This window comes from Phocoena sinus, chromosome 4 (assembly GCF_008692025.1).
Source record: "Phocoena sinus isolate mPhoSin1 chromosome 4, mPhoSin1.pri, whole genome shotgun sequence".
Taxonomy (NCBI): Eukaryota; Metazoa; Chordata; class Mammalia; order Artiodactyla; family Phocoenidae; genus Phocoena; species Phocoena sinus.
This window is the reverse complement of record NC_045766.1, coordinates 116,169,648-116,185,318: the sequence shown is the minus strand read 5'-3', so window position 1 is coordinate 116,185,318 and position 15,671 is coordinate 116,169,648. Positions and strand designations below refer to the sequence as shown.

The following is a 15,671-nucleotide window of genomic DNA, read 5'->3' as shown; positions in this document are numbered from 1 at the left end:
TCCCATTAGATTTCTAAATTATGCAGTGTCTCTGATTGATTTACTACATGTGTAAAGAGGCCAAAATGTAAATTTTAACTGATATTAATGAAATATCCAGTTCCCTTTCTTAATGGATTTCAATAGATATTTATTCAATGCCTACTGAGAACAAAACATAGTGGTAGGTACTACAGGAATTGTAAAGACAGGACAATACTTTCAGTAGCTTACACTTTAAGGAATGAAGCTTTAGATAATATAGGGTTTTATAATTTACGGTAACTTTTCATAAATACCCTTGGGGATGAAGCAAGGTTGTACAAAGTTGTTGCACAGGAAGGAGGAAAAGAGGATAAAAGAAATGGCTGTTGAGTCTTAACATGTTAAAATATTTTATTAAAATCATCTTGAAAGGAAAATACCATTGAAGTTTGAAAACAAATTTGAATGGCAATTCAGAGAAATAATGTGGCTTCTATTACATAAAACTACCAAATGAAAAAGCCCTTCAAAATATAATTAGTACTACAAATCAACAATTACTTGTGAATGTATACCATCTGATATATAACTCACTGAGGTTAATCAAGCCAGAAAATGACGTTCCATAGAAAATATAGGTTTTTTACTCAAAGTAAATAGTAAAAATATTATAAAATATTATTTTTAAATAAAGCAAAATTTTATTTTATAAAATTCAGTTAACATATAATTACTCTTTCCAAAAAGCAGCTGAATAACTCAATATGTTTTTCTGTGATTCCTCCATAATTTTTTTTTTTTTTTTTGCGGTACACGGGCCTCTCACCGCCGCGGCCTCTCCCATTGCGGAACACAGGCTCCGGACGCGCAGGCCCATTGGCCATGGCTCACGGGTCCAGCCACTCCGCGGCATGTGGGATCCTCCCAGACCGGGGCATGAAATGAACCCGTGTCCCCCGCATCGGCAGGCAGACTCTCAACCACTGCGCCACCAGGGAAGCCCCTCCATAATTTCATATACTGTAAAATAACTCAAAAGTTATTACAGGTGCCTGTATAATATTACTCTAAAATGCCTAATCATTCATTCTACAAATGTTTGTGGAGTATCAACAATCTAAAAGGTACTATGTTAGGAACCTAACACACAAAAACAATAAACTGGGCACTTGCCTTCAAGTAGCTTTAAGGAGAGGCAGACTAAAAGGATTTAAATAGAGTATGGTCCCTGCCATGATAAAGGTATGCACATAGGGCTACTCAGAGGACAGAAAAAGGGCATGTGGATCAGACAGGGGAGCGAAGGGAAAAATCAAGAGATGCTTTGTGCAGAAGATGACTCCTGAACAAAGTCAGAGACTTAAGGGATAAATGGCATTTAGCACTTTGGGCAATGAGGAAAAGGCAGATATTCTGGAGGGAATGAATGGAAGAAAGAAGGTTGGGTACAGCCCATTATGGTTAGAGCTATGGTGCTTATCTCTTGTTTGTGTTAACATGTAGCTAGGGGCCCGCTGTTTTGCATTTCTCCCCTGTCTTTATTTTTTCAAATACTATTTTTTTTATTTGGTATAATCAAACTAAAGTAAACTAAAAGTATTTACTTTTTGTCCCTGAGTCTTGTGTTATTCCTGCTTCTGTTAGCATGTCAAAGAAAAGTCCTTTCTGGTGTATCAAATTCTGTGGTGTTTCAAATTGTGTAATCCTTCCAGAGTCTAGAACAAGCACCCTGCAATGTGAAAAGAATCCAGTCAGGTAACCTATAATCAGTGTTTCAGTTCACCCTTCTTGTTCTTGCTACCGTAAAGTTTAAATTACTGTATGAGTTATGTCAGTACAAAATAAAGGTACTATGTAACTCAGGAAATATATCAAGTTTTCTAATATTCTTTAAGCATTAACAAATTCCTCTAATTATTTTGGAAAATATCTTCCATACTATTAGGGGACATTTTGTATCTCTCAGCACAGATAAAATCCTTTATTAGTGGCAAGTAATTAATGTGTTTCATATGTTCAGTAGGTATCTCTGTAGAAACTGGTTTATTTCTGAAAACAAATAAAGCATACCTGTCTGAATCAATGATAGAATGCAGTCTGTGAGCAATCATCAGGATGGTACAATCAGAAAACTCCTTCCTGATTGCAGTCTGCACCAAGTTATCAGTCTCAAAATCGATGGAAGCTGTTGCCTCATCCAAGATGAGAATTTTTGTTTTTCTCAGCAAAGCACGAGCAAGACAGACAAGCTGTCTCTGTCCAACACTGTTATAAAAAATAGTAAAATGATTTCCACAATGGATTTTACGGTCACACACTTCCTGTTCTAAAATTCTAATTATACTGTTATTCTCTTCCTAACCCACACATTCATTCATTCTTTTCTTTAAGAAATATTCACTGAGTGATTACTATATGCCAGACTCTGGTCCAAGTTCTGCGAATACAACAATGAATTAAACAGACAAAAGGCTCTGTCATGGGGAGACAAAAAATAAATGAGCAAAATGCATAGTAATGAGAAGAATTCGAACGTACAGAAAGGGAGGGTGTAAAATGTGGGTACGGGGTGGGCATTTTAGATGGGCATGCCAAAATAATCCTCTCTGAGAAGACGCCTTTAAATTCAAGGCCTGAAGGAAGTGGAAAGTGAGTCCTGAAGATTTCCAATGGGAACTTGTTCCTGGCAAAGTGATTGGCAGATGTAAAATTCCTGAGGCAGGCAGGAACCCGCCTGGCATCTTCACGAAACAGCAAGGAACCAAGGAGGCCGAGGTGGCAGAAACAGAGAGAGGGAGGAGAGAGTAAACAAAGAAGAGGCTGAGTCATACAGGCTGTGTCTCTCCAGTGCAGAGAGGGTCTAACTGATTTCCCTTAGGTCTCTGATCACATAAAGGGACCATCCTAAGACATCAAACATCAAAGTAGCCCTTACAACAATTTTTTTTTTAGGAAGAAAGCTATTAGAGTAGGAGTCTTTGCAAAAGAAGATTCAATTAAATAGTGACTTTTCATACTGCATTGTTCCTCTTTTTTCCCTTTGTTTCCCTTCACCAGCAGTTTCCCAGCCAGTGGCTATCATTTTATTTATTCCTTGTCTGTCTTCCCTAGGAGAAATCAGCAATGGTGTGCTTTGAACAGGCCAGACAAAATCCGTGGTAGCTCAGGAGTGACTTCCTTTTGAGGCCAACTCGTTTCTAAAAAGCCCTGAATGAATAACCTGACCAAGCTCTGTTCTTAGCAGCTTACCTGAGGTTTTCACCACCCTCTGAAATTTCATGCAGCAGCTTCTTGGGAAGGGACAGCACAAACTCTTTTAAGTGACATAGTTCCAGCACCTCCCATAGCTCGCCATCAGAATACTTGTCTAGGGGGTCCAGGTTCATTTGAAGGGTTCCAGAAAATAAAACAGGGTCCTAGAGAAAAAAATAGTCACCAGTAATCTTACTGTCACATGAGGCATGCGTACATTAAATAAGGAAAAAACAAAATGATCAAAACTAAATAGTTATCAAATTCATTTTATATTGAACCCAAAAGCAGAAGAAAATCAGAATAAGTTGCAAGTTAGATTAAATCATTATAAGCTTCCTGATTCTTTCTCGTCCTCTTTTTAATAATGTCTCGATCACAACCACGATAATAATGATGATGGTAGCTGCCCTTTAGTCAGGGATATAATATAATACAGAAAAGAACTGAATAAATGTAATCTATACTATGTATATAATATTATCTAACAGCCCACCAATCCAGAAAGATAGAAGTAAATATCCTCATTTGACAGACAGTGAACTGGAGGTTTTAAAAAGCTCTCATCCAAGGACACACAGAAGGTAAGTGCTCAAGTAGAATTCAAAGACGACGAGTCCACGCTCTTTCCAATACACTGACATGTCTAGTGAAACTGTATTTTACTACACCTGTTTTGATTTATAAAAGGGGAATGACTGTTTCTTTTCTCCAGTCAATTTTATCCCTGTCAGAATTTCAGATTTTACTCAAATTTGTTTTGAAGTAAATTCATGAATGTAAGTATGTGTTTAAACAGTATGACAAAGAGATGATAGTATTTTAAGATATTTTTAAAGAATAATATAAAGATATTGCATAAATGCTCAGCTTAAATCTCTCAAACACAACTGAATAAAGTCATCTTTGACTGCAGAGGCATATTATTGAGCCAATTTGCATACTTGTTAATGATCAAGTTCCTCTGATGCCACAGATGAAAAAATCAAAGGACTTGAAAAAAGATCTAACTGCATTATTGTTCTTTTCATTTTTTCAATATTTCTAAACCTCAAGTCAAAAGAATCAAAATCCTACATTCGAATTACCAACTAAGCAAAAGCCTCAGTAATTGTTTTTTTCTTCCAAAAAATACCAATGTGTTTCAGCCTGATCTCTACATTTGAATTTTATTTGTATTTACTATTATGAAGGAAACTTGCAAAGCAACATAGCAGTTTTTCAAATAGATAAATGCACTTAGGGAGAACACTTCAGATTTATAGTGTTTAATAGGATTTAATTACATAGTTATTTTTCATAATACATTTAAAATAATTTGGCTCCCCAAAATGAATGTGTATGCTTGAAAGGAATATATTAAAAAAAAAATTAAAACAAAAACAAAATAAAATAGAACAAAAGATGAAGTTTCCCTAGAGGGAGTTAAGAAAGACTAATGACAAAACAGTCTTTACCTGTGGAATAATATTAAGTTTGCCACGAAGGTCATGAAGCCCAATTGTAGATATGTCAATTCCATCAATAATAATTTTGCCTCCTGATCCTTCTACAATTCTAAATAGGCAATTTGATAGTGTTGATTTGCCTGCTCCAGTTCGTCCCACAATTCCAATCTATAATGAAATTATCATAAACAGTTTACATTGTACTTTTTGTAAGGGAAGGGGACCTTGGTACTGACAACAAATACATTACGTGTCGGGTCAGTAGAATCTAATTTTGCCAACCAGAAAAACATTGACTGTCATGGAAGACTTAACGTGACATGCAAGGATGAGTCTTTATCCAGACACTCCTTACTCACTGGAAAGGCTTGGGCTAATATGTGTGTTTCCTCCAGTTTTGTTTTGTTTTTTAATTTTTATTTATTTATTTATTTATTGGCTGCATTGCATCTTCGTTGCTGCGCGCAGGCTTTCTCTAATTGCGGCGAGCGGGGTCTACCCTTCCTTGCGGTGCACGGGTTTCTCATTGTGGTGGCTTCTCTTGTTGAAGAGCATGTGCTCTAGGCGCACATGTTTCAGTAGTTGTGGCACGCAGGTTCAGTAGCTGTGGCTTGCAGGCTCTAAAGTGCAGGCTCTGTAGTTGTGGCGCACGAGCTTAGTTGCTCCGCGGCATGTGGCATCTTCCCAGACCAGGGCTCGAATTCGTGTCCCCTGCATTGGCAGGCGGATTCCTAACCACTGTGCCACCAGGGAAGTCCCTTCCCTCCAGTTTTGAGTAATTTACTTACCACCTAACTAGAGCACATTAGCAGCCCCAGGAAGAGTAGATCATCCCTGAACCATCCCTAAACTAGCCATTAAGGGTGTGGTTTAAAGAGAGACTGATAATGGGGTTGTTTTCCTGAGACTTTCAAAATGAGGCTTCTTTACCATCCCTCCCCCAAAACAAACGAGCAAACAAACAGGGGACTGGAACCCTTTGCTTAGATAGGCTAAAAAATCTAAAGGAATGCCTGCAAATTTCCTTGGTGTATCAAAACAACTACTGCAACAAAACCACTAAGGGCGGTCACAGATAATGTCGGAGTGTTTTGGACTCTTGGACAAAATAATCAGCTTGTCATAAACATCCAGTGATTGCGTGTGTTCCTTTGGCCATGAGAACTAAAGCAACCTCTTTTGGGTGCTGATTTGTGTCTTGGTGTTAGTAGAACATTGGGCAGAGAGAAGATTATGGTGGCTGGTTTGCCCTAATTAAAGATCTTAAATCTTAAATGTGACATATTATTATACATCAGAAAAACCAGGAGTATGTTGAATTCATTAGAAGAATTAAAATTCCACAATGATTTCATTTGTTCCAAAAATATTTTTGTCCTTGATGTCACTGCAGTGGACCTGGTTTAGAGGGTTAGAAAAGGAGGTGTTTGGAGATACCAAAGGCAGGTTTCTGAAAAAGGGAAAATGGAACATTGCTGTTAATTAAAATGATTTTTTAGTTTTACTGATTTGAAAAATATCAATCTGATTAGGCAGGATAATAATATGTTTTCATAAAACATTTTGAAAAATGTGGGAAAAATATAGAAGCAAAAATCATCTAAAATCCCATCACCTAGAGAGAATCAGTGTTTATGCTTTGTAACTGTTCTAGGATCCTTGCTAATGTGTATATGTTTGCTTGTTTAAAACACAAAAATGATATACTATCAATAGTTTCGTATATAGTTTTTATCAACTAAATTACATCTCAAGCATTTTCCCATTTCACTAATGGTCTTGGAAAACATGATGTCACTGACTATACAAATATTCTCTCTGATGTATTTACTGTATAGGTAACTATATATTATCTTACTGTCTTATTGTTATACTTCACTTACTAGAGGGTGTAAAAATAAAGTATACTAATACTGGGTATATAGCCAAAGGAAATGAAATTAGTATGATGAAGGGGAATCTGCACTCCCAAGTTCATTGCAACATTATTCACAGTAGCCAAGATATGGAACCAACCTAAGTGTATGCCATGCGTGAATGGATAAAGAAAAAAAATATGTATAGAAACATACATATAATCCTGCATAAAAATGAAGAAAATCCTGTGATTTCTGGTAACATGGTGAACTTGAGGACATTATGCTAAGTAAAAGAAGCCAGACAGAGAAAAATATTGTATGATCTCACTTAAATGTGGAATCTAAAAACGTCAAAACGTCAAACAAAAGGTTACCAGGGATTGAAGGGTGGGGAAAATGGGAAGATGTTTGTCAAAGGGTACAAACTTTCAGTTATAAGGCAAATAAATTCTAGGTATCTAATGCACAGCATGGTGACTATAATTAGTAATACTGAAATTTGCTAAGAGAGTAGATCTTAAGTGTTCTTAAGGTTATGAGAATCATTTCACAATATATGTATATCAAACTATCACACTGTACACCCTAAAAAATACAATTTTTATTTGTTAATTTTACCTCAATAAAGCTAAAAAATAGTAAAGTCATGTTTCACAATAGATTATGAACAGCTTAAAATATATATTTTTGTTGATAGAGGAAAAGCTTATTCTGTACAAACCAACCATGTCGTTATTACTTTTATATGAAATTTGAACAAATGACCATCTTATATTCAATATCACAGTATACTTTGGCCTTAACAATAACTATATTCAGATGAAAGGTAAAGTGAGACTTATGAAATATATATGGTACCTTCTCTTCCCCATGACTCTGGAAAGTGATATCTTGTAATGCTAAACCAAGATCATCTCGGTATCGAGCCTGATAATTAACAAATTCCACTATCCCTTTATTGGGCCATTGTGACGGAGGCCTTTTAGACATTATCCAGGGTGCCTTAAAACAAAGAAATATTTTTTAAACTATAATTATAATAAAAATATCTCCTCCCAATAAAAATAATTCTCATGCATATAAAAAAAGTGATAAAACAAAAGTGATGAAAGACGTTTGTAAACATTATGAGTTTTCTGAAAACACTTTTAAAAAATACCAAAATCTTAGAAATAAATTTTTACACATAAAAGAGGCTTCCCATCTTCTATTAAATTATTAAGAAAAATCTAAAACCTTATAAAGGAGCTGAAGGTAACCTGAAATTTTTAGCTGAGAGGAGGACAGCTTGTCATTTATTCATTTCCCAAATACTGAGTGTTTACTGTGCCAGTTAATGCTTTGGTTGTTGGTGATTTAGCAATGAGAAAAACAAATAATTCTTGCCCTTACGGAGCATGCATGCTGGTGAGGAGAGACAAAAAGCACCATATAGCCTATGCAGAATGTTAGTTGATGATAAAACTTTGGAAATCAGGAAATGGGCAAGGTTGGTGTAATTTTAAACAGGGAGGTTAGAAAAGGCTTAACTGGACATGGTCAGGAAACAAATCATGTGGATATCAGAGGAAACCCTTTCCAGGTAAAGGAGACTAACTACATATGCTGAGGACCTGAGACTGAGGCCTGGCTCTGGAACACTGGAGGAAAAGCAGGAGGTAGAAGAACACGCAGAAGACAGGGGTGCCCCGCCAGTGAGGTGAAGTGTTTTCATGAAAGGGAGCGATCACAAGTGTCAAATGATAGGCCAGGTAAAGTGAAGACTGAGAGGCTACCATTGGTGATCTTGACTAGGGCAGGCTCAGTGAAGTGGTAGGATTTAAAGCCTGTGTGAAAGATGGTCCAGAAAAGAATGAGAAAAGAGGAATTAGAGAGAGCAAGTACAGGAACTATTCCCAAGAATTCTGCTGTAAAGAGGAGCAGAGAAACGGGGCTATAGAGGAGTAAATAGGGGTCATTTGGACACATTTACTTCTTTCCACATCAAGAGTTTTTGCAATGGTGTCTGTTACAACTTGCATCAAATTACATAAAGATGATTTTTTTTAAATGTGTGTGTGCTTGTGTGTGCACACACACATTTTACTGTCCTTTTTTCAAAATGAAAAAAAAAACATATTAATAGCAAACGATTTAGAAAATATAGAAAATGATACAATTTTTATATTAGTCATTACATGGCAATAAGCTGAACAAACTAGATATTGGTAACTGTGATTGTGATCGTGAAGGTAGACTAATATTTCGTGAAGTGTGTATGAAAAAGGAAGGTAAGACCCAGGGAAGAATCTGGAGGAAGATTCAAAATTTAGTTAGGAGTTGGAGTATGCAGAAAATATTTTAGTATATTTATAGGCTGAAAGGAGTAAAGGGGTTGGGGGGCTGAAATTAGGAATTAGAGAAGGTGGTTAATGGAATAAGGTCTGAGAAAAGATATGTTTCCAAAATACATCTGGAAATTTGTAGGTTTTTATTTGGAGGAGGAACACTCCTTCCTCAGAGTTATGAGCGAGCAAAAGAGGAAAGTTTCACGAAGATTTAGATACCTTTATAAATGGATTGAAGAAGATACAGAAATTCCACATATACCCTTTATCATCTGCCCTGTTAATTCATGGAACTGGGAGACAGAAGTACCCTAGATTAGTAAAATATGTAGATAATGCTAACATTATACTCTGTCTATAGTCTAATTCTTCTCTCTCCCAAATTATAGTTAATTAAAGGGAACAAAGCAGACTGATTTTTTCTCCTTCTCCTTCCCATCCACAGACATGCTAATGATGAGTAAATGGGACAGAAGGTATAAGCAGTAAAGGCGTAGTTAATTTTGAAATTGGACAATCAGACTGTAAATAATTGTGAGGTGACTGCATTAAGACACTTTTCTCAATGTAAAATCTTTACAAAGTTATAATCACAGGTTGCATATTTTACTTTACATTGGTAGGGGACAGATCACTGTGCCCCTTAAAAACAGGTGCTCATATTTCATTTTTATAACAATACTGAAATGGGGTATCTTATAATTTATGAACAGTCTTAATTTACAGTGCTTTTTTTCTACTTTAGTGATTATATAAAATAACGGTGTATTTTACAATAGATTGAATTTTAATTTCGTCGAAATGCAAAATATTACAGCATAAATTTGGAAATGCAGGTTTTGTTCAAAATTGATTTTTAAGATGTCAGTTCAAGGTGTATTACAATATCTTAATTCTGCATCCATTTATTAGTTATTTAGAAGTGCTTACCTCTTTATCCATATTTTCATATTCACAAACTCTTTCAATGGAAACTGCATTGGTTTCAATTTCACATGCTTTCCTTACCCAAAAATTGAGAGATTGAGTAATCTGGAGGTGAAAAACCAAGAGCTTAATGAATGAGTATCAGTCTTTTATATACTATTAGTAATACTTTATAAAGCTTCATTTTTCAGAATTTTCATATATTTTATTTGTTAGAATTATTTAACAACTTTAGAAGTAAGCATATTTATTCTTAGACACACATATGTGCTTCTTTTTTTTTTTTTTTTTTTTTTTTTTTTTATGCGTTACGCGGGCCTCTCACCGCTGTGGCCTCTCCCGTTGCGGAGCACAGGCTCCGGACGCGCAGGCTCAGCGGCCATGGCTCACGGGCCCAGCCGCTCCGCGGCATGCGGGATCCTCCCGGACCGGGGCACGAACCCGCGTCCCCTGCATCGGCAGGCGGACTCCCAACCACTGCGCCACCAGGGAAGCCCCATATGTGCTTCTTTAAGTTTGTTAAATTCATTAATATCATAAACAATGGTTATCTGTCAGAAGATGGAATGAATAGAGTTCAACATATATTAAAGGAGACCATACTTGGTGTAAGAGATGATGAATACCAAGACTGATGGGCTATACCTTAAGAAATGTACATCCTAAGTGAGGAAAAAATTTGTACACAATGTTACCTTTGGCATTCTTTACCAGCTTCCATTAGAAGGAATTTTCTGACTACTCCTGTCTCCTTTTTTACCCCCAAACTCTACTTTCTTCTCACGCAAATTATCCCTACATATAATTTCCCCAAGGTTGTAACTTCAAATCTAGTTCTGAAAGTCACAAAACTCTCACGATTCAGATTTTTCTTGAGTTTGGTGCTAAACCATTTGATGGCCAACCTGACTGAACTGATGTGGGTCTCCTTAAAGTGTTGATTTAACCCACTTAGGATGTACATTCACATATTTCACTGCAGAACAAAGAGTTTGATTACAGAGTTCTGCCCCAGGCCCTGCATATATACATACATACATACATACATATATATGGATATATTTATTTGTGTGTGTGTATATATATATATATATATATATATATATATATATATGTTAAATGTATTATATTTCCTTTCTAGAAGCCTAAGTTCTGAATTCTGAAATGCAACTGACTTGAGGCTTTTAGATAAGGGACTAAGGGCATGTACGCAAATCACGTAGACCCATCTTTTAAATAATATGGAATTATATTGAGCAGTTTGATATATTTTCTATTTTACTAAGGGGACTTGCACACAGCATACCACTAGCACTTTGCAGTATCATATAAAATAGGGCTTATTAGGGAAAGAATTACAAGCAGAGCATATATTCTCCCCAGAGCTTGCATTATCTCCCTGCTTAGTTTGGGCAAACCAGATGGACAGGCCACGGTAGAGAGGGGCCCTATCCCTGTTATACTTTATAACTCTATAAGGATAGGAGAACAGGAAACTTCTGGGTAATGATTCAACAGCAGGAGTTTCCTGGATCCTCTAGCACTGAGCCTTGGGTATCAGCCTGATTTCTCTGTGAGCTAACTTAGAAATACTGAGCTAGCTCTCTTGCTAGTAGCAAAAGAAAGAAATGAGCCTCCAGGGTAATCCAGATTTGTCTCTCATTACTTAGTTAATACAATCTATAATTCAGACAGGAAAAGGAGAAGAGAGCTTAATTAATTGGATTATAAACATATCATATACCACAAAATCACTATTACTTACATTTAAGGCATAGGATATGGACAAACCAACTATTGCTGAATCCATAGAATTGCCAGCCTGCACAGCAAGCAGTGAAGCGAAGAACACCATTAAATTGCCAAGAAATTCAAGTCTAACAGACAGCCACCTGTAATAATGGAAAATATTCCTGGACTGAGATGCAAAAGTTTTGGTGCACTTAGTATGAACTCTCCTCTGAAAACTGAAGAAGTAAACATCAATAGCTGCATTCTCTTTTTTCACACTTACTTAGAACTCAATCAAACAGGAGTTTTGCAGTGATGATAGAGTAAAGGATTTCTCTGCATAAAAATACACTTTACTTTTGCAGAACTTTGCTTTAAAAATTAATCAGAATTAAAAATCAAAACAAAAGAACATCAGCTGAAATGATGCATTTATCTTAAAATCCCATTGGAAAATCACTTACCTTTCTGATTACATACACGTTTTTTATATGATAAAATTAGTCACTAAAAGTTAACATGTTCCCAACTATTTAATGTTTTTCTTCTCCTCTATGTGAAATGTATAGCTTCAAATTCAAAATATTATAGATTATTGTTTGCAAAGAAAATCCGTTCTACAAATATAAAATACAACAAAGAGTCACATCTTTACTAATTCTAATAGCATCCTGTATAACCTTCAAAAAACGTGGGACCTTATTTTCACGTAAAGTAGCATGTACGATTCATATGGACATAAATAGACACACTTTAACTTAAGTGTATATTAAATACTAGAAATATTTAAGGCTTTAATATTTTTGATGAAATATCACTAAAAACACTTTCTGGGGCTTCCCTGGTGGCGCAGTGGTTGAGAGTCCGCCTGCCGATGCAAGAGATACGGGTTCGTGCCCCGGTCCGGGAAGATCCCACATGCCGCAGAGCGGCTGGGCCCGTGAGCCATGGCCGCTGAGCCTGCGCGTCCGGAGCCTGTGCTCCGCAACGGGAGAGGCCACAACAGTGAGAGGCCCGCGTACCGCAAAAAACAAAACAAAACAAAAAAACACTTTTTGTTTAGAAGTTAGTGAATAAAATATCCAAGAAGAGACTAGTCCTGAACTGGGTATGTGAATATGACTTACCTGTTCGAAATCACATTGTTGTAGAAACAGACCAAATTCTCATTCACCACATCTTTGTTTTGCTGGATGAACCTCTGTTCATGTCCAAATGCCCTGATAGTGGACACCCCAAGGAGAGTCTCGCTAAAGTGGGAAAGGACAGGAGAGCGAGATGCTCCTGCCAGCCGCCGAATCTGCCGAGAGCTTGCCACGTAGTATCTCTAACAGGAAAACAGAAAGAGGCGGTTGGGAAGATGTAGGCACAATTGCTTCAATAGTTTGAAAATGGCAAGATACTTGTGTAGTGGATACTTGTGTAACTAAAGAGCAGCCCCCAAAAGTTAAGTTCAAGTTCTAACCTCCAGTACCTGTGAATGTGACCTTATTTGGAAATAGGATCTTTGCAGATGTCATTAAGGTTCTTGAGATGAGATCATCCTGGATTTCGGGTGGGCCCTAAATACAATCTGAGCGTCATTATAAAAAGTAGAAAAGGAGAAGACACAGACACAGGGAGAAAGCCATGTGAAGATGAGACTGGAGTGATGGACCTAGGAGTCAAGGAAAATGCCAGGGGTCTCTGACAGCCACCGGAAGCTAGGAGAGAAGCATGCAACAGATGGCTCCCTCAGAGCTTCCGGAAGAAGCCAACCCTGCCTACTCCTGGATTTTGGACTTTTGGCCTCCAGAACTGTGAGAGAATAAACTTTCTGTTGTTTTAAGCCACCAAGTTTGTTACAGGAGCCCCAGGAAACGAATGCACCTTTGTAACAGTAAAAAGCCCAAATTCTGGATAGCACAACTAGAACATAATTGGGCAAAATTTCACTTTGATAACGCTCTCAAACACCCATTATTGAGTACCTACTGTGGAAAAAGCTCTATGTTACATGTTGGAAGTGTGGCCAGGTGGTTAACTCATTAAATGAAGGAAGCCAACCAAATGTACAAACAATAATATTTTTGTACCTTAATATAGTTATGGAAAAAAATTTCTTTATTTTTTTCTGCCAAAAAAACCAATGTGGCCACAATTATAATTGACTACTTCCCCTCTGACTTGGGCTGAGGACAGCTGGGATGGGTGGATCCTTCATCAGCTCCACGTAATTGCTACAAACTGGAAATGAAAATAAAGAGTTTGCTACATCTTGCAATTATTTTCATGAAAATCTTCAGATCTGGAATTTTATGTAAAATTCCTAATTTTAAAAATGTCTCCATTTTGGTAAAAACATTAAGCAAGCTACGCTAAAACATACCTGACGCTACATGTGGCCTGTCAGCTTACAGTTTACAAGCTCTGCTCTATGCTAAGTGCTCTAGAGAATACAAACGATTACGGCATTCTGAGCCTGCAAGAGGACTTAAGAGATTGTCTCAAAGGTAGTTTCATTAAAGTTCAATGAATTATAGAAGCCCTGGGGTCCTTCCATGAAACTGACCAGAGCACTGAGCTTAAGAACATTTGATTTAGATCAGTGCTTCTCATACTTTAGTAAAAATTACCAGAAGGATTTTAAAAACACAGACTTCTGTGAGAAATTCTTTATTTCCCTCTGATCTATCAGGGTATGATTAGCAAATAAAAATTGTGTATAGTTTGGTTGTAAAATGTGATTTTTTAAAAAAGATATTCTGATTCTATAGGCCCATGGGTCCAGGGACCACACTTTGAGTAGTACTGACCTAAAGCAAACCTCTTATTTTACAGGGAAAAGAAATGAAGCCTGGAAAAGAAAGTGATATACCAAACACAGGAGTCAGGAAAGTAATCTGAAGTTCCTGAATCTTCATTCAGGGCTCACCCTATAAAGTTCCGCCTAACAAGACATGGTTTCTAGACTCTTTTCCACTCCCAGACACCCTGTTATAGTGCACCAACCACAAGACTATCACTTGTGATATATTTTGTTGTTTTTGTTTTTTTAAGCAGACACAATTGATCCTCAACACCATTCCTCAATTTCTTGACTTTTTTTTTTTTTCTAACTATAAGACATATTGTCTGCCCCAGAGGACTTACAATCACATTGAGGAGACAATTTTTGGTCTAGTAAATAAATAAATGAATAAATAAATAAATAAATAAATAAAATGACAACAAGAACAAAAAAAAAAAAAACAGCCTATAATACTAGCAGCATAATAAATCCATAATACCTACATGAGTCATATCTCTTTGCCCTACTTTGGTAGAGAATGTTTCTCACAGAAAGTAGAATATAACCTAGGCATGAAGGGTAAGTAAGATCCAGACAGGCAGAGAGAAGAGGGACAACATAGGAAGTAGGAGGAATAATGATAGTACAGGTGCAGAAATGAGCAAATGATTAACATCCTGGTTGGAAAAATTAAACTCCAATATGAATTTGAAAACTTAGGTTGAGAAAACATTAAACTACAAGAACTGCATCCTTTTGTATAAAGAACCTCAAAAAACTTTTATATTTAATTTAAATATGTGTTAAGAAATTTTGTTTTTACACTACAACCTCACAGTGACATAATTTTGGAATTCAAACTGGTTGACCACATTTTACAGGCTCAGTGGCCATGGCTCATGGGTCCAGCTGCTCCGCGGCATGTGGGATCTTCCCGGACCGGGGCACGAGCCCGTGCCCCCTGCATCGGCAGGCGGACTCTCAACCATTGCGCCACCAGGGAAGCCCCCGGTTGACCACATTTTAATTGGAATATAAGGATATATACATATCATGAGAGATCTGTTGTTCTTCCAGCAATAGTTTGTTGACAGCAGGGATAACAGGGCAAAAGGCAATATGTGCTTCTCTCTTGGATCTTCAGGCAAATTAACTTTCTGCTAAAATGTAAACAACACCTAGGTTTTATGGTGGCCATGAAAATGCACAACTCAGTTCTCCTGTTGCAGGGCCCATAGCTGACTGACAGCCCAGCCGCTGCCCCTCCAAATCCACTACTATAGTAGAATGAAGGCCATTTTTCCCACAGATGACTCCCAGACAAAGACTGAGCATGGCAGGGGTGCTAAAACAAGCCCATTCAGGGGTCACGTGTGAGCATCCACTGGGCAGT

The 15,671-nt window shown here is 37.0% G+C and overlaps 1 protein-coding gene across 7 annotated transcripts in view; it reads right to left on the bottom strand.

Moving 5' to 3' along the window:
• Positions 1–858: 858 nt before the first annotated feature.
• Positions 859–15,671, bottom strand: part of LOC116753517 (canalicular multispecific organic anion transporter 1-like) — an 89,776-nt gene continuing 74,963 nt past the window's right edge. For 6 of the 7 annotated variants that reach the window (XM_032631352.1, XM_032631354.1, XM_032631356.1 and 3 more), the window contains 7 exons: positions 12,636–12,835; positions 11,543–11,669; positions 9,781–9,882; positions 7,382–7,525; positions 4,674–4,832; positions 3,214–3,380; positions 1,711–2,229 (listed from right to left, as the gene is read on the bottom strand). In XM_032631352.1, coding sequence (XP_032487243.1) covers positions 1,875–2,229; positions 3,214–3,380; positions 4,674–4,832; positions 7,382–7,525; positions 9,781–9,882; positions 11,543–11,669; positions 12,636–12,835 — 1,254 coding nt within the window. In that variant the 3' untranslated portion in view covers positions 1,711–1,874. The other variant, XM_032631353.1, reaches the window with a different exon arrangement.